At 35.2% G+C, this 20,190-nt stretch overlaps 1 protein-coding gene across 1 annotated transcript in view; it reads right to left on the bottom strand.

Annotated features, from left to right (window-relative positions):
- bys (Bystin) overlaps nucleotides 1-20,190 on the bottom strand; it is a 52,140-nt gene that overhangs the window by 9,750 nt on the left and 22,200 nt on the right. Inside the window, exons 4-5 of the mRNA XM_081769689.1 lie at nucleotides 6,110-6,259; nucleotides 3,440-3,666 (exon numbers count right to left, since the gene is read on the bottom strand). Of these exons, the coding sequence (XP_081625815.1) occupies nucleotides 3,440-3,666; nucleotides 6,110-6,259 (377 nt within the window). The remainder of the gene's footprint in view (nucleotides 1-3,439; nucleotides 3,667-6,109; nucleotides 6,260-20,190) is intronic.

Here is a 20,190-nt window from a genome sequence, read left to right as displayed (position 1 = left end):
ATTTTGGAATTACTGCAGAAAACTTTTGACTTACTAAAGCTCATCACAGAAAGACAAAGAAAGTTCTACCATCGTGGTTGTAGGCCATTACAACCTTGGACATTGCTCCTCGCGATACACTTAACATACTGGTTACACCTTCGAAATAATTGCATTAACTAACCACGAGAAACACAATTTGGCTTCTTTAAAACGCAAAGAGAAGCCTCCTATTTTGCATCATCATCGTCTATCTTCCTGAATGCAAGCCCCCGTTCTGTCGCATAACGAACACGCTACTAACATCGGCCAGGCGCTAAATACACATCCTAAAGTGCTACCATCTTACGTATCTCACGAGTTGCAACTACAATGTTTTCATTTATATACACACATATATATATATATATATATATATATATATATATATAACCATCTGTACATAAAACTGCAAACATTAAAACTTAAGTTTTGTGTGTCGAAGTTTTGAAGTTACATTTACAATTATTGGAGGTTCAAACTATACATAAGGTGGAAACAAAAATTACGTTAAACAATTCCCTGATTTTCACCAGTTTTCCAGAACATTTTTTGAGAATTTTCCCTGATATGTAATTAAGCATATATGTTGATGGAAAAACAGCAGCAAGAAAACATAATAACGATGATACATAAGTAATATATTTCTCCCTAATAAAACAGAAAAATGAAATAATATAAAAAAAATACATATTAAAAATTCCTGCACAAAGCAAAATATTATACATCTTCCTTGAAACTCGAATTTATAACCTTATTCGCATTATGAAAGTTTCATTATATACAAAAGAAAAAAATGGTCTCAGAGAGAGAGAGAGAGGTCGAAAGGGGGTGGATGTATGTGCATAAACTGGTTGCAGTATGTTAACAACATATCTTTAGAAAAAAAACGATAGTATTATGTAATTCATTTCACTTCTCCAAATGCTTAATTTCCTCATCGACATTCCGCATACTTTACATGATTTTGTCTTCTTAGCTTCAAGCTCGTTCAGTGATATTTATTTTCCTGTCTTCAGCTTCTTTTTGACTATTCCTCTTCCTCTCGTTGTTGATGTGTTGCTTCTGTAAAACGAGTACGAGCATTTCGTGTATAATGAATTATGGATTTCCTTATGAATAGTTTCTCAAGGCCACCAGAGGAAGCTACTGAATCGTACACAAGTCTGAGTGCTACTAAACTTTGTTCTTCTAAATTATCTGTATACATTTTCCATTGATTGAAAATCCTCTTTCTAGATGGGAGTTTTCATCACCTTTAAATTATTTTACTCCGAAGTATCCAAATTCTTTCGCTAAGTCACCAATTCTTACTAGTTCTAGAATACTGACTCATAACTGCTTTACAATTTCGATTCGAACAAAACTCGATTGCTGCTTCACAACTCTATCTGCCCTATTGCCATTTAACCAACAGCTAGGTCCGCTAAGAGACTTCACGTGATTCACTGCAACATCAACCCTTGCAGAAATATTAAGATCCAAACACGAGAGCTCTAGTATATTTATAATTTAAAAGAATGAATTTCTGCCGATACTCTCTCTGCAATTTCGGCAAAAATTCGAAATGTCCAAATCCGTTATTGGTTGGCATTTCTTAAAAACATTATGTGTAGCAAAATCAATGTCAACATTTTGAACAGGAAGCAGATTTTTCTTCATTTTTCACATCAGTTCGTACAAATGCAGTCGAAGAGCTAAAATTTTCTGGTTTCACAAACTTATTTTGCATTACGTTTCTTATCACATCCGATAAAGTGTTATAAAGAAATGAAATGAGAGAAGAGTCTTCCCTCATCTTGACACGGTCTCGGAGCTTTCTTGTTCTTCCTCACACAGGAATAAATGTCAATGCATTGCTGGGCAACAATAAAACAAAAGCCAAGCCAACAGAAAACAAAACTTCACTTTCTCTAACGTACTAGAGACCTCAAACATGTGGCAAATAGAGTTCTCCATATTCCACACTTTCTAATTTATATAAATATTGTTATCTTACGTAAAAGTAATATTTAAAAAGTATACCTGTTTCAAAGTTCAATCGACGATCAAGTGTGATCCGTCGAACCGGTTGCGAGGCGAGACTTAGGTACTGACGTACTTCTACGTGATTAGAACACATAAGAACTAAAGATAAACTAATTTTGAAGTCACAATTCGGCGACAGAAAAGCAGAGTTATCCTAGATAATATCGAAACTTAAAGTTAGTTTTTATGCTTTCTGTTACCTCCTCTTCCTGCTGCTGCTGTGAAGTCTCAGCGAATTCTCAGAACTGTCAATCCTCTTGCGAAATTTATTATAAGCTTACATCAACACACATTTCAATATTAATAAACTATGTTTTCTAACAATTTATTTTGTTTATTTTTAAATTTCATTTACATATATCAACTATCACACCAACTACAATTTATACAAATTCGTGCTACTCGCAGCAGGAAGGAGAACAAGGCGTACGATGCTATCAACGACATTGTATTTGTAAAGACTGATGCTATGAACGAGAAAAGCTCTCTCCACATTCGAACTAAGGAACGGTGGTTTAGTGATAAAGCTCTCAAGCTTTGGTATCAGGGGTCCCTGGTTCGATAGCAGACCATGTAAGTCTTGTGGTGGACACCATCTAGTTCGTGGATTTTCTCGGGATTCTCCCGTTTTGTCCCACGTTCTCATTTTACCAATTTCTCCATAAACTATCCACTTACATGCATCGTCCGTCTCCTTTAGACTAAAAGGCATATATGTGAAATGTTACAAATTTAATTTATCTTTTCTTCATTTCTGAACTGTGACTACGTAATGGGTTTACTACAGTGGTTAGCAACCTTTTTTCACTGACGTCACAATTTACTGAACTTCCAGAACAACGCGAAACATTTAATATAAACAATAATAAAATCATTATAATAGTGAAAAAATGAAATCTTTGAGTTTTACGTCCCATGGTTATCCCAGCTAGGTTAAAGGAGACTGTGATGATGAGAAATGAATAAATGGTGGAATGAAGAAAGTGGGAGGAAACGGGAGAACCCTGAGAAAACCCACGCACATGGTGTTTGTCCACCACAAAGTTCACTTGGCGGGAGCAGGGTTTGAACCCAGGACTCCATGCGCCAGAGGTGAACGCTCTACCACTGAGCCACCGCGGCCGCCATTATTATAATAGTGAAACCAGTTAGTTTTTATGACTACATAGCACTGAGCATAATTGCTACCTCTGGAGGTGTTGACTGGTACAGTCTGTCGCGATTTTAACTAATTATTATTAAATTCTTCATGATTTTTACATTCTAAAATTTCGCGACACACCTTAGGGAACACACCAATGTTTCGCGACACATCGGTTGAGAACCACTGGTTTATTGTATTTTCAGTGGCGTCAATTCCAAACTAACTCAAAAGAAAATGTCTCCAACTTACTTCACACAATGGGAGAAGAATTCCTTTCATAAAGGCTCCTGGTTTGAATAGTGCCTTCCTCAACGCTTGGTATAAATGGAAATTTAGCCGCTTATATTCTATAATATCATCCCGCACTCGAGGATAAAGTACTAAAGTGAAGAACCTCTGAGCCATCTTTTCTTTCAAATTACTAGCGAAGATTCTAGTAGCCTGATACATGGCTGCTGCTGACCACGATGGCGGATCTACAAAATAATAATAATTAGTAAATTAGTACAATCTGGCATGCACAAAAAATCCATCTCTAACACTTAAAAAAAACTAACTACATAGTAATTTTCAGTAATTTGTTTTGCTTTTTAATGGATTTTCTGTAATATGCAGCAACTGTAATTAACTGACTGTAATAGTAATATATTTCTATCTCTGTTTAATTTAAAATACTCGACAGCTACCATATATCTAAGTGAATTCCCATTTGCAACTCTTGTCTCCATAAAAACTAAACAGAAATATAAAATTTAATGCTATCAGGTATTCAATTCAAACTACAGGGAGTTCGTATGCGCAATTGTATTATTTTTCCAGAACATTTCTAGGGCTTTTACAACTCCTTTAAAAAAAAAAAAAAAAAAAAAAAAAAAAAAAAAAAAAAAAAAAAAAAAAGTAAGTCAACGTACTAGACTGATCATACAACCGATTGTTGAATGATATGAATGACACCAGTGATTTTGAGTCGACATAGTTTGTGATACTGTGTACCATGATCAATTAATGTCTCTGCAAGTTTGCGTCCATCATCAATACGGGATGAAATGATTGATGTAGACAAAGCTCCTAAACTTGCGAACTCCTTGAGGTATTCAGACAGTTTCCTAACCACTTTGTGTACCTTTGTAGAAGACGGAGGCCAGTCTTTCCTCGACATTTAATGCCCATTCCAATCGATAGCTGGAACAGATGCTTCTAATGAACTATCATCAATCAACTATAGTTTTCATTTTAGTGACATTTCAGTTATTCTAAATAAAACATTTCCTTAAGGAGTTCGCAAGTTTAGAAGCTTTGTCTACATCAATCATTTCATCCCGTATTGATGATGGACGCAAACTTGCAGAGACATTAATTGAACAAAAACCTGTATCAGAGTACTATTTAACAGTCGTTTAGGATACGAAAGTGTAAAATACGAGGTGTGATCAAAAGTACGGTAAATCATTTTATTAGAAACAAAGTCATAAGCTTACATGAAATTTGATTTAATCTCCTTCAAATCTAACTTAATCTCCTTCCTTGGCTAGCAATGCACTTATCCCAACGTTGAATCCATGACTGGTAGCATTTCGGGAAGGCTTCTTTTGCAAGGGTATTCAACCACTCTGTCGTGGCCCTCTCAATTGTCAGGAATGATGTCAAAACGTTTTCCATTAAGCACAGTTTTAATTTTAGAGAAGACCCCGAAGTAGCATGATGCTGTATCTTGAGAGCACAGCGAGTGTGGACAGACAGGAATATTTTTTCGGCCAAAAACTCGCGGACCAAAAGCAAGAAGTGGAACGGTGCGTTTTCGTGGTGAAGAAGGAAGCCATCTGCTCATTTAATTGGCGGTTAAAATGCTTTTCATGGACCCATACAAGATGTTTAGTTCTTCGGAAAGCTCTCGAATAATCATTTGCTTGTTTGAATAAATCATCTATGCCACTTTTTGCATGTTTTCATCTGTTTTTGACATCAAAAGACGTCTCGACCGTTGCTCGTTTTTAACAGACTTCTTGCTGCTTTTGAATCGCTCATACCACTTGTAAAAAGTATTCAATACCACCGCTTCATCACCATACAATGATTTTGACATTTCGTTAGCTTCTTTGGCACTTGTTTGTAGCTTAGAAGAAACTTAATGTTGGTGCGCGACAGACACTTCCTCATTCTTCTGCCTCTGGTAGCCAACTAACATGTCACAACTTGTTCGAACTCGACACTAACTGTACCAAAGATTTAGGCTACCAGGCTTACTAATTGAAACGAATACGACATCGATAGATGGAACTATGCAATTACACTTACCATAATTTTTAATCACACTTTATATAAGGTGAAAAGGGCTGGATAGGGAGTAGGAGGAACAAATAATATTAAAAATAAATATTTTAGAATTTCCTAAGTACTTATTTTGAAATCACATGCAGAAAACATTAAAATTGATCCCATGTAACACCAAATCTTAAATATTTTTACTTTAGCCGCAATTTTGAATTATGTCAGCCCAGTTGGTCCTACAGTTTGGCTTCGGGTATTTTTTTCATTGAATACATAATCAGTGAAAAACATGTCACGTTTCATGCTGGTAAGCAGATGTGCAGAATTGTTGTGCTAAGCACTTCCACTATGTTGCGTCCGTGACTTATACAGTAGGTTATGTCTTCAAGTAATTTAAAAACTTCCCTTTTACTAAACAGATTGTGAACAGTACGAATTAAATGATATACACCAGTATAAACAGTTAAAAACAAAATAAATATACTGTAAATACTAGATAAGAAATAGTTTTTTTTTTTTTTTAATGTTGACATATGCATGCCTCATCGTGAAGACAGAAACCATGGATTATATAAACAAATTATTTTGTATTTAATACTTAAATAAATTTAAATAAAAAAAAGTTACATATATATATATATAACGTCTTACCTGTTACATACAAGATTTGTTCCCAATTTTTAAGATTGGGTACAATTTTGAAGGCTTTTGGTATTTTGCCGGATCTGTATTTTGTGAGTACTTGCCGTACACCTTCGTACATTTCTTTTACTCTTGGGTCCAGTTCCTGAATTTGAATGCCTGTGAAAATAGACGGAAACACGGGGATTCAATAACTCTATCTTTGTAAGAAAAAGCCATGAAAGACAAAACATATGAAACATTCAGTGGATTTTCCAGAAATTGTGTAACATTTTCGCTACTGGGCATATAATCTGATGCAATTACCCTAACGATTTCTTCAACACACACGAAGAGTGTTGATTGTAGCAATGTAGATAGATTGTCCACGTCTTGCATTACCATGTGTCTTAAATATACATATTATAAAAGACAAAGTTAAGTCCCCATTCAGGATGGGTTATTATAGCCCGAAGGTATGTGAAGGTAAAGCTCGACACTACTTTTATGAGCTTAGCACATGAAGACGATGATGTAAGCATGATGCTCCAAGTGCCCACTTGATAGAGCTGAGTGAACTTCTGTGCCGCATTTGGATTATGGTATAATCGAAACACCCCACCGAGAACCGAAACAGAACCATTCGGGTGATAAGTGAATAACATTAGGTAGTACTTAACTACGTCACCGCGGCTCCAATATAGTATATATAAGACAAAACACACATACAATGTGTATATGTATATACATATGTTCTAGCATAAGTCTACAACACCCGAAGCAATTTGAAAAAAACTTGGTACACATATGACTAACAATAAAAATTAAAAAAAAAAAAAAAAAACTGTGGGAACAAGACACTCCTATGGGGAAGTGACATGTAAAAATAACTGAAAATGATCTATATTAGTGTCGGACCTATAGTTTTCCGGCTCACTGAGATGAATAGTGACTCCCGATACTGTTTAAGTCCAAGTTCAGCTCCCACCAGAATGACAGGAGAGAAGAAGTGAAAAATTAAAACGTCCATGACGAATTAGTGTTGAATATATAGTTTTCGGGGTCGCTGAACTAATTGCTGGCACCACCGTTGACATTTAAGCCCCAACTTTAGTTGAACAGAACGAATAAAACTTTGTACAACCTTCTGGTAACCCTAAGCATCCTATTCCAACGACAGGCTTAAAACAGCGGAAGGAGAGGAAATCACAGGGAAGCTGTTAGACAACGAAGGAAACATATGAACATATTTAGAACCTGAGTTGCACTGCATTGTCATCACCCAATTCCAATTAAAATACGTATCTAAGGAGGAAAAGTGGTCCATACAACATTTTAGGCATTTTCCATAAACTTATTTCCCCTATGCCAAGAGCGGGCATTGAGCTAGTTACATATAATAAAGTATATTTATAAGAAAAACAATATACTTTTGAATTCCATGAAACTGATTAATTTTCTCCTATAGAAGAGAAAATTAAAGAATTCGAGATGAACAGTAAAATGTAAAATCAATACCTATTTATTGTTACGAGAACGAGACACAAACTTCTCAGTCTCCTTAATTTTTGTAATTCCAAAAAGAAAATTAAATATTTTATTTGAAGCACTACAAATATGCATTTTGGTCTATTCAATACTAACAATATTATGTTGATAGTTACTTAAAAATCGTACGAAGTTTTTGTTTAAAGTTTTCATACCCTCTTTTATGACCCCTGAAGACAAATGGATTGTGTAAACATCTATAATGTTTCAAAATATAATCGGTTTCTTCTCTTCCAGCAGTAAAGCTTATGATCTTTTTTGTATCACTCTGTTTCTATTTCATAGATATTTGATTATTGAGATTCGGTGGATGTGTATATCTTCTGCCCAAAGTACGTAAAAATTTATAACTTCTTGTATAACTGAGTCTATAAAATATACTTAAAAACTTTCAATGGTATTGACTAACTCGTATTTAAACAATTATTTATCTCTTTAGATGCATGTAAAACAGCTCTCTGCTTTTTACATTTTAAAACGACTAACTATTTAAAATGGTTTTATGGAAAAGCAAAAATAGAAAATGTTAAATATTATACACGCTTTAATAATATTATAGTCTTACGTTTACGTGTCAATTAAATCAAACAATAACATGACGCATAACCATTACGTATTTCCTATATACGTCTGACATTGATGAGTCACGCAACGGCACGTAGCGTAACATAGATGGTACAGTCCTGTGTGGTATGATTATTATTATTATTATTATTATTATTATTATTATTATTATTATTATTATTATTAAAGATAAAGGATTAGAGGCTGCGATTATAATGCGATTCTGGTTTTTAAGAAACTCTACTAAAAATATTGTACTATATTTTTGGTCAATATGGTATTTACAAAACCCTTTGATTTCATACAAATTAATCGGTTGATAGTAAGATTCGATTGATACTACAATAAACAGGTTTAATCAATCTTCATCATCATCATCATCATCATCATAGGTATTCTGCCTTTATTAGCAGGTCACTTGCCGCAGCTGAGAAGCTTCCATGCTCCACGGTCCTCCGCTAACCTCTTCGTCTTCGCATATGATCTTTCTGTTTTTATTTGGTCTAGGAATTAATTCGTGCGGTTGGTACGCACACATTGAAGCTGTAGTACAAACAAAAAATACATAAATACCTTAAGAAAAATATTGTCCATCGCTAGCCACCACTTTCGCCCATCTGTCAGGCAATGTACGGATTCCGTGGCGAAAGAAGTCCTCATCCTTGGAAGCGATCCAGTCAGAGACCCATGTTTCGATATCTTCTGAAGAAGTAAACCGCTGTCCAATCAAATCGTTGTTCATGCAATCGAACAAGTAGTAGTCCGAAGGAGCAACGTCTGGTGAATACGGCGGGTGGGGTAAAACTTCCCATCCGACATTTTCTAAATAGGTTTTGACCGGTTTTGCGACATGTGGGCGAGCGTTATCATGTTGAACAATAAGTTTATCATGTCTGTTCTCCCATTCTGGTCGTGTTCTGGCCAGAGCTTGCTTCAAACGCATCAATTGTCGTCGATAACGTTCTCCATTCATAGTTTCACCCGGTTGCAGCAGCTCATAGTACACCACACCTTTCATATCCCACCATATGCACAGTATAACCTTTGCACAGTGAATATCTCGTTTTGGTTGTGATGGACCTGGTTCACCTGGTTTCACCCAGGCCTTTTTTCGTTTAGGGTTCTCGTAATGGATCCACTTCTTATCATCCGTAATAATTCGATGCAGAAACCCCTTTCTGCTCTGTCGTTAAAGCAGCAATTCGCAAATGGTTTTTCGTCTTTCAACGTCTCTGTCTTTCAATTCATGTGGAACCCAATGTGACATCTTTTGAATCATTCCCATGGCTTTCAAGCGTTTGGAGACTGTTGTTTGATCAACGCCTAATGCTGCTGCAAGTTGTTCCTGCGTTTGACACGAATCCTGCTCGAGCAATGCTGGCAATTCTTCGTCTTGAAATTTTTTTGGCTGTCCAGCTCGCTCTTGGTCTGCCAAGCCGAAATCACCACTTCTAAACCGTGCAAACCACTTCTGACACGTTCGCTCAGCTAGAGCATGGTCACCATACACTTCCACCAAAATACGATGACTTTCAGTCGCACTTTTCTGCATGTTAAAGTAATGCAGCAGGACACCCCGCAAAAACACTTTATCAGGCACAAATTGCGCCATGTTCACTTAACTACAAACTGGTGTTGTTGACGCTTTAATCCACTGCCCTATACTACGAACGATACGCGATGACAGGGGTTTCCAACACATGTGTGGATACACGGAACTGTGGGACGCTCCGTTCGTTGCGCCATCTCTTGTCCACCCGCACGAATTAATTCCTAGACCAAATATATCATCCATTAATTGTAGTCTCCTTCGCCCCCTCCCTCTCTTTCCAGACACCATACCCTCTAGGACGTCCCTCATGATACAATCTCTTCTTAGGCAATGTCCCAACCAGTTTCTCTTCCTCTTCCTAATAATATCTAAAAGTGTTCTTTTCTCACCCACCATTTCTAACACACTCTCATTCGTTTTGCGCTCGACCCAACTAATTCTTTCCATTCTTCTCCACACCCACATTTCGAAGGCTTTCAGTCGATTTTCATCACCTTTACGTAATGTCCACGTTTCCGCCCCATACAGTACAACACTCCACACGAAGCATTTTATGAGTCTTTTTCTCAACTCTTTCTTCAAAGTCCCACAAAACAGACTTTTCTTCCTCCTAAAGGCTTCTTTCGCCATTCCTATCCGTGCTTTTATTTCACGTTCGCACTTCATGTTATTACTAAGAATACTACCCAGATATCGAAAACTATTGAATTGTTCTATTTTCTCCCCTCCTACTTTTATATTTGACACAGATCCCTTCGTTCCAATCACCATGGCTTTTGTCTTTCTAACATTTATTTTCATCCCATATTCTTCAAAGCCCTTTCTCATTTTTTCTAACATTTTATTGATTTTCTTTTCAGATTCTGCAACAAGCGCCATATCATCTGCAAATCTTATGCATCTAATCATTCTACCTCCTACCGAAATACCATCATCATCATGTAAACTCTTTTTCACTATCTCTTCTAGATAGACATTAAATAGTGTTGGCGAGAGGCAGCATCCTTGTCGAACTCCCCTTCCAATTGCACTCTCTTCCGTCAGTTCTTCCCCTATCCCCTAAAGGTTTAATCAAAGTGTTTTGTAAACAATAGTATATTTACAAGTCTAAAAGGTAGTGAGTTTCTACGTGTACCTAAGAGAAAAAAATGCTTAAAGGGGCAATCCAAATGAAATCGACCAATCATTGTTGTTGACAAAATTTATTTTTTATTAATTTTTTACATAAGTTTGTACCACATTTAGTTGAAAACGGATATTCATTTATTTTTTAGCCGCGCAGGTTTTGTCGTAGCGACCATTTTGTATAGGCGCCTGAGCACTTTTTGAATTTTTTAGTGCATCCCGTTAAACGCTGTTAACTTTTTAGGTTTTAAAGATAATGAGTTCAAATCAAAACCATATAAAAGATAATGGAATGGACAATATTCTATGTTCTGTGCACATTGAGACGTGCTTCAGAACGTCGAGGAAAGAAGCTCTGAAAATTGAAGTCGGAAGCCTAGAAATTGTAATTTTGGAATGTACATTTTGAAACGAAATAAATAAGACTCACTTTCAATTCCTTGTCTACATAGAGACTAGATAACAGACAACGTCCTAAACAAGTCACATCTGAGAACTATATACTTGATTTTTTGGAAATTTTTGAACATTGCGAATTTTCGAAAATCGTGTATTTTCACCATCAAATATCTCAGGAAGGAGAGAAGTGAAAAATCTCAAATTTGCACAAAACAGACGATAGTTATGCAGTAACAAATGGGTTAAATTGCATCACTGAGGCTCGAGCAATTTCTGAGTTATAAGGGTTTTCTTCACTGGAAGTTAATATCATGAAGCGCCATTGGAGTGAATATAAACTTTGTAGCAAAAGTCAAAATAACACGAAAGTCGTTTGTTAGTTCTTTTCTGCCTATAGCGCTGGTTAAATAGTTGACTAATTTATGTACAGAGCTTGGCACTGATATTGAAAGTACAACCTGTAGGAGTAGTGAACTCTATGGGTGTAAGTTTCCGGCGAACCTTAGTGATTGGCACCCACACTTTGTCATTCGTACATAGCTTACAAGAGGTTCCTGGGCCATGAGGATTGAAAAAGTAATAATAATAATAATTAAAAAAAAAAAAAAAAAATAGTTATTTTCCTGACTGGTGTCTTCAATTCCCCAATCCACCATTTCTGTCATAAATACAGGCTGCGGTATCATTAGCTGCACATGACAACATGCTATGCTCTGGAAGTACTGCAATCAGTAAATTCATCTGATTGTGAGTATTCATAACATCTGATTTGCGTTTTCGTCAGGGGTACAAATCTATGATATGATCTGGTATTAATAATTTTTTTACAAGTAGCAAATCTCGAATTTCTTGCCGTTTGACTGCACTTCTTCTCATGAAACAGAGATAAATTGTATGCCTGAGATAGTATATCAACACAAAACTGCACATCTGTTCAATTTTTAAAATCGTGAATTTCACATCACTGCAACAACCTATAACTCAGAAACTACTCAAGTCTAAGTGATGCAATTTTGATCACTAGTTACTGCACAACTTTATCTTTTAGAACAAAGAAACGAGATTTTTTGAAAGCTAAAAGTAGGGAACTCGAAGATAATAGTAAAAATAAAAATATTCGGGACATGTATAAGGGGATAAGCGAATTTAAGAAAGGCTATCAACCTCGTGCTTATATATTAAAGAAAGCTGACGGAACAGTTCTCACTGATACGGATAGCATCTTAAATAGATGGAAAGATTTCTTTGACGATTTGCTTAGCACGCAGCCAAAAACTAATGTGCGTGGAGAAAAGGAGATACACACCGCAGAACCCAACGGAATAGAAGTAGAAACCGCTATAAAGAAATTAAAGAAACACAAATCTCCGGGTATAGAGGAAATTCCGACTGAATTAATTTTAGCTGGAGGCGAAAAATTGTGGAACAAGATACACAAACTCATTCTCCTTATCTGGAACACGGTAGAATTGCCACAAGAGTGGAAAGAATCAATCATTGTTCCAATTCACAAGAAAGGCGACAAAACTGACTGTAATAATTATCGAAGCATTTCTCTTCTGTCAACATCCTATAAAATCCTTTCAAATAATCTATTAGCAAGATTGATCCCATACGCAGATGATATTATTGGAGATTATCAGTGCGAATTTAGACGAAATCGATTAACTATCGACTAAATATTTACCATTCGCTAAATACTAAAAAAAAAACAATACCCCGGTACATCAACTATTTATTGATTTTAGAAAGGCGTACAACGTTCTTGCAAAATTTGGAATACCGAGAAAGCTAATTAGATTAATTAAGATATGTTTAAATGAATTCCAAAGTAAAGTCCGGGTAGGAAAATTTTTGTCCACGAGCTTTCACGTCGAAAATGGCCTGAAACAAGGAGATGCGTTGTCGCCATTATTATTTAACTTTGTGCTGAAATACGCTAAAAGGAAAATCAAAGATAGCAACCATGGCCTAGAGTTGAATGGTATTCACCAAGTTATGGCATATGCTGATGCTATAAATTTAATAGGGGATGATAGGAGAACAATAGAAAGAAATGCAGAGATCTTATTAAACGCTTCCAGGGACATGGGTTTAGAAGTAAATGTAGAGAAAACTAAATACATGAAAGTGCGTCGGGACCGTAATACGGCAAATTATGGATACGTTAAAATATTAAATAATACTTTTGATAAAGTGGATACTTTCAAATATCTAGGATCAATATTAACAGACGAAAAAAAATCTCTTGTAGTCGCGAATTCTGTCGAGGACTTTGAAGCTTAAAATATATAAAACGATAATCATGCCTGTTGTTCTGTATGGTTGCGAAACATGGTCACTTACTCTGAGGGAAGAACATAGACTGAAAGTATTTGAGAACAAGATCCTGAGACGAATATTTGGACCAAGATGAACGGGAATGAGAAAATGGCGGAAATTTCATAACGAGGAACTACATAATTTATACGGTTTACCCAACATTGTTAGGGTCGTCAAGTCTAGGAGGCTTAATTTTCGAAAATTCGCGAAGTTTAAAAATATTTAAAAAATCAAGTACAAGGTTCTTAAATCTGAAACTTGTTTGGGACGTTGTTTACTATGTAGTTTCTATGTAGACAAAGGATTGAAGGTGAATCATTTATTTCATTTCAAAATGTACATTCTAAAATGGCCATTTCTAGGTTTCCAACCTCAATTTCAGAGCTACTTTTCTCGACGTTCTAAAGTCTCAATATGCACAGAACACAGAATGTTGTCCATTCCATTATCTTTCATATGGTTTTGGTTTGAACTCATTATCTTTAAAAACTAAAAAGTTACAGCGTTTAACGGAATCCTCTGAAAAGTGCAAAATACGCTCAGGTGCCTATACAAAATGGCCGCCACAAACAAACCTGCGCGGCTACAAAATAAATGAATACTTGTTTACAACTCCCTAAATGTGGTACAATCTTAGGGGGAAAAATCAAAAATAAATAAAGTTTGTCAGCAACCTCTGACCTGGAAATTGGTCGATTTCATTTGGATTGACCCTAAATGTGAGTTAGTCAATATACCGTTCACAATTGTAAATATATTTTACAGGTTTAGTACGTCAATTCGATGTTTAAATATTTGTGTACGTTCGATAGAAGATATTCACACTTTTATCTAATAATCAGACAGGTAAGAAATGGGAACATGCCATAAGCCTTACCACCAGGAGAAAAACCAAGTAGTTTACGAAAAATGAAACTAAATCTTTAATGTCCCACAATTACGCCCTTTAGGCTAAGGGAAACGATGATTAAAGCAAGTAAATGAAGACGTAAGAGTTGGTGGAATGAGAATTGGGAGGAAACGGGAGAAACCCGAGAAAATACAGATACGATGTTATGCACCACAAACACTTGGCCATGGAGCGAATTAGGGACCCCACGCACCAGAAGTAACTGCTCTACCACTGAGCCACCGTGCCTCCAGTTTATGAAATATTACAGATTTTTATATACTATATCTGTTTCCAACGGAGATGGAAGTTGGCGCAAAAAATTATTGCTTCTCAGCTTTCGTATTTTCATACTTTATGATGTAATAGGTTGGTGCCTATGAAATGTTCCGCTTTGATGTCTGGTGGAAAACTCAACTCAGCAACATAACGGCGAATAAATGCACCATTTGCAGTTGGTTTGTCAAATTTTGTTTTCGTCACACAGCATTGAAAAACGAGCACCGATCAGCATGTTCGAATTAGCTCTTAAGGAACACTGTGGAAGCCGACCGTAGGGTAAGTGTTCGTGTCATTGCAGATGAGTTTGACAAAACACCACTGTCATTTGGCGGCTCCGTGCAATCGGTAAAGTGAGAGAGTTCCCCGTGAGTAGTAGAAAATGGATCGATCTGGGCCAGTATTAAAACATATTTAATCAACTCACAAGCCCCTGGGAAAATGACCACCTTGCACCGTGAGCCCACGGTCTTTTACGACCTCCATTTTAGGGGTGAATTCGTTCCCTTTTACGAGCACATTTTAGGGGTGTACTCGTTCTCTTTTATAAGTCCATTTTAAGGGGTGAACTCGTTCTCTTTTATGAGCATATTTTTCAACCCCTATGTTAATTACGAACACATAGAAGAGAAGATACCACATAACACTACGAAACATACTGAAGATTAGATAACACATAAGAATATGAAACATAACAAGGGTGTACTCGTGTTCAACCCCTATTTTAACATAGGAGAAATTATACTGAGACTATGAACACACAACAGAACAGATAATACATAGCACATCTAATAAAAGAACATGGCTTATTTTCCAATTACACTGAGACTACGAACACATAGCAGAGCAGATAATAAACACAACCACCTCCATTTTAGGGCTGAACTCGTTCTCTTTTATGAGCATATTTTCCAACCCCTATTTCAACATGACAGAGACTACGAAACATGGCGGACATAGCAGAGGGCTCCACCCCTAATTGAACATAGCAGAAATTACACTGAGACTACGAACACATAGCAGAGCAGATAATAAACACAACCACCTCCATTTTAGGGCTGAACTCGTTCTCTTTTATGAGCATATTTTCCAACCCCTATTTCAACATGACAGAGACTACGAAACATGGCGGACATAGCAGAGGGCTCCACCCCTAATTGAACATAGCAGAAATTACACTGAGAGTACGTAACACACGAGACTATGAACACACAGCAGAGCATAAGACTACGTAACACACAAGAGTGGACTCGTTCTCTTTTATGAGCATATTTTTCAACCCTTACAGAGGTGTATTCGTTTTCAACCCCTTAGCATAAGACTATGCAACATAGCAGTTACGAACACATAGCAGAGCAGATAATAAACACAACAACCTCCATTTTAGGAGTGTATTCATTCCAACCCCTACGAAACATGGCGGACATAGCAGAGGGCTCCACCCCTAATTGAACATAGCAGAAATTACACTGAGAGTACGTAACACACAAAAACTTGTTCCCTTTTTCAACCCCTATTTTAACATAGCAGAGAATAGAAGTGTACTCGTTTCCAACCCAACATTATTTTCTTTTACGGGGGTAGCAACACCCCCAACCCTCCTCCTTTCTCATCCAGGGCTTGGGACCGGCAATGGCGGAGTTTAAAAAAATAACATCATCATACTCTCATAAATGAATAAAGCATAATATCATTAGCATCAATAGTAGACGAAACATAGCAGAGGTGAACACACAGCAGATACATAAGACTTGTTCCACCCTATTTGAATCCATGGTCTTTTAGGGGGGTGAACTCGTTCCCTTTTCCAACCTCTATTTTAACATAACAGAGAATACACTGAGACTATGAACATACAGCACAACAGATAATACATAGCTACGGAGGGAGGGTGTACTCGTTCTCATTTTTCAACCCTTATTTTAACATAGCAGAGAATACATTCGAACCCTATAGCAAAGATTCTAACCTATATTTGAACATAGCAGAGATGATTATTTAAAGAATGCGAAACTTCCGTGTTTTGTTATCAGTTACATAATAACTTCCGCCATATGTAGATAATTCTCATTACGTCATTTATCCGGATTTGAAAAAACATTGACCTAGTTTTCTCTTTAACAGACAATAACTTGTCGTCATTCAACGATAGGAATCCCTGAACGTAATGTAATCAATCACAAAGGTATAAAAAAAAAAAAAGGGGAATTCCCGAGGATGACTCATACTATTGCGCAATATGACGCAATGCTGTCAGACAGGTATAAAAGACTGACCGACATGTTTTTTGTAATCACTTCCTGTTCAGCATCCGAAGCGTAAAGTTCAGATATTTTTTGTGTGTGTGCGTTTATATTAGTAGTGTGGTTTATTAATAGTGTGGTTTTGTTTTCTTTTGTAAGTAAGACATTTTATAATAATACTATTCATATTATATTATAAAAACTCAGTTCAAAATTATTATAGTAACTTTGAGGAGTTAGTTTAAAAAAAAAAAAAAAAAAATGGCAACAAAAAAGGTTAAATCAAATATTATCAATTCTGATACTCTATTTAATAATAATTTAAAAAAAATTATTTTAAAATGTGATACTGATTTAAATGAGGATAGTGGATGTTTTTTAAAGAATAAAAGAAAAGACTGTTTAGATATATTACAACAAGAACAAACTAAGACATCGTTTAAAGTAAATTTTTCTTTGGCTACAACTTTTGTAAAACCAGTAGATTTAGAAACATGTCGATTCTTTGTAAATAGTGGTAACGAAATTATTTTGCCGAGTACAGATTTGAATTCTATAATTGAAAAACTATTTAATAAAATTTTAGTTGAACAAGAAAATAGGGCAATTAAGAAATCAGGGTGGTCTTTATGTTCTGAACCAAACCATCACTTAGAAATTAAAATCAGTAAATATGATCCGCTTTCCGCTTCTTCTTTTATAAAATTACCTCAATGGATTTTATCCAAAAAGAAATGTGTTTTAAATATTCAAAATAATGATAATAGATGTTTTATGTACTGCATTCTAGCTGCGTTGCATCCAGTAAAAGAAAATCCAAATCGTGTGAATAATTACATACAATATAGTAATACTTTATTACCATTATTTGAAAAATTTCCAGTCGAAATAGCACACATAAGCAAATTTGAACATATGTATAATTCCGTATTTCCTAACGAACAAATTTCCATTAATATATATGGCATTAACTATGATCATGAAACTATTTTCCCATTACATATAAGCGAAAATGCAGGTGTATTTAAACATATTGATTTATTATATTTAAACTCTCATTATTGTCTAATAAAAAATATCAATGCGTTATTGAAGAGTCATATAAAATTGCCTCAATGGATTGTATCCACAAAATGTGTTTTAAATATTCAAAATAACGATAATAGAAGTTTTATGTATAGTATTCTAGCTGCGTTGCATCCAGTAAAAGAACATCCAAATCGTGTGAATAATTACATACAATATAGTAATACTTTATTACCATTATTTGAAAAATTTCCAGTCGAAATAGCACACATAAGCAAATTTGAACATATGTATAATTCCGTATTTCCTAACGAACAAATTTCCATTAATATATATGGCATTAACTATGATCATGAAACTATTTTCCCATTACATATAAGCGAAAATGCAGGTGTATTTAAACATATTGATTTATTATATTTAAACTCTCATTATTGTTTAATTACAAATTTAAATGGTTTAGTCAGACATCAGTTAGGTAGTCATCAAACATTTATTTGTAGACGATGTTTAATATCTTTTTATAACAAATCAAAATTAGATGAACATGACAAATTATGTAAAGAACACACTCCAACCAAAATTAACATGCCGAAACAAGGAGAAGTTTTAAAATTTCGAAAATTGAAATTGTTATTACAGAATGATGTGATAATAATTGCAGATATGGAAAGTTTATTAAAACCTATAAATAAACAAAGTGGATCTCATACAGTACAAATTCACCAACATATACCATGCAGTTTTGGTTATATTGTATGTTGGAGTAACAACTATATGAAATCAGATTTAGTTATTTATCGAGGAGAAAATGTATCGATGAAGTTTATGTCTGCTATGGAGAATGAATTAGAAAAAATCATAAACATATTAGATCAAGAAAAACCATTAATACCATTAAATAGTTCTCAGTTACAGGAGTTTAACCTATCCACTGAATGCTCAGTTTGTGATAGTAAATATACGAGTGACAATAGAAAAGTTAAACATCATAACCATTTAACTGGTCAATTTATTGCCACGGTGTGCAACAATTGTAATTTACAAATTAAGCGTCAAAGTAATTTTATCCCTGTCTTCTTCCATAATTTGTCTGGGTATGATGCACATTTATTTGTGAAAGAATTAGGTTGCACCCCTGGAAATATTTTTGTAATTGCTGAAAGCACTGAGAAATACATAACATTCTCTAAGCACTTTAATTTTAATGGTAGACCTATCGAGTTACGTTTTGTAGACTTATTTAAATTCCTACCGTATAGTCTCGAAAATTTGGTGTCAAAATTAAAACCTGAGCAATTTGTCTATACAAAGCAATATTTTTCCGATGAAAAGTTTCCTTTAATTCTCCGTAAGGGAATTTATTTTTATGAATACATAACAAATTTAGATACATTTAAAGAAACTGAATTTCCTGGAAGAGAGGCGTTTAGTAGCAAATTGAATGGAACACAAATTTCCGAGACTGATTATCAATATGCAAAACTGATTTGGCGTGTGTTTAAATGTGAAAATTTAGGGGACTACCACGATCTATATTTAAAATGTGATGTACTTCTCACAGCAGATGTGTTGGAGAATTTTAGAAAGACATGTTTAAATGCTTTTTGTATTGATCCGATTAATTGTTTTACTGCACCTGGGTTGGCATGGCAAGCCATGTTATATAGAACAAAAATTGAACTTGAACTTTTATCAGATATCAATATGTATATGTTTGTAGAAAAATCGATTCGCGGAGGTATTACTCAAGCTGTGTTAAGGTATGCCAAAGCTAATAATCCTTACGTACATGATTTTGATGCGGAAAAAGAAAAATCTTATTTACTGTATATTGACATGAACAATCTGTACGGACTATCAATGATTGACTATTTACCATATGGTGGTTTTCGGTGGGAGGATAAAATTGACAACTGGCAAGACAAACATAAAATTATCAATTGGCCCACGGATAGTGAATGGGGATTTTTTCTAGAAGTGGATTTAGAATATCCAACTGATTTACACGAATACCATTCTGATTTTCCGTGTGCTCCAACTAATGAAGTTCCACCGAATGGTAAATATTCAAAATTACTATTGACACTTAAACCGAAATCGAATTATATTTTGCATTATAGAGTATTACAATTTTATCTAAAACAAGGTTTAATATTGGTAA

Source organism: Thermobia domestica, chromosome 8, assembly GCF_964235325.1.
Source record: "Thermobia domestica chromosome 8, izTheDome1.hap1.1, whole genome shotgun sequence".
Classification (NCBI taxonomy): domain Eukaryota; kingdom Metazoa; phylum Arthropoda; class Insecta; order Zygentoma; family Lepismatidae; genus Thermobia; species Thermobia domestica.
This window is presented reverse-complemented; position numbering and strand designations above follow the sequence as displayed.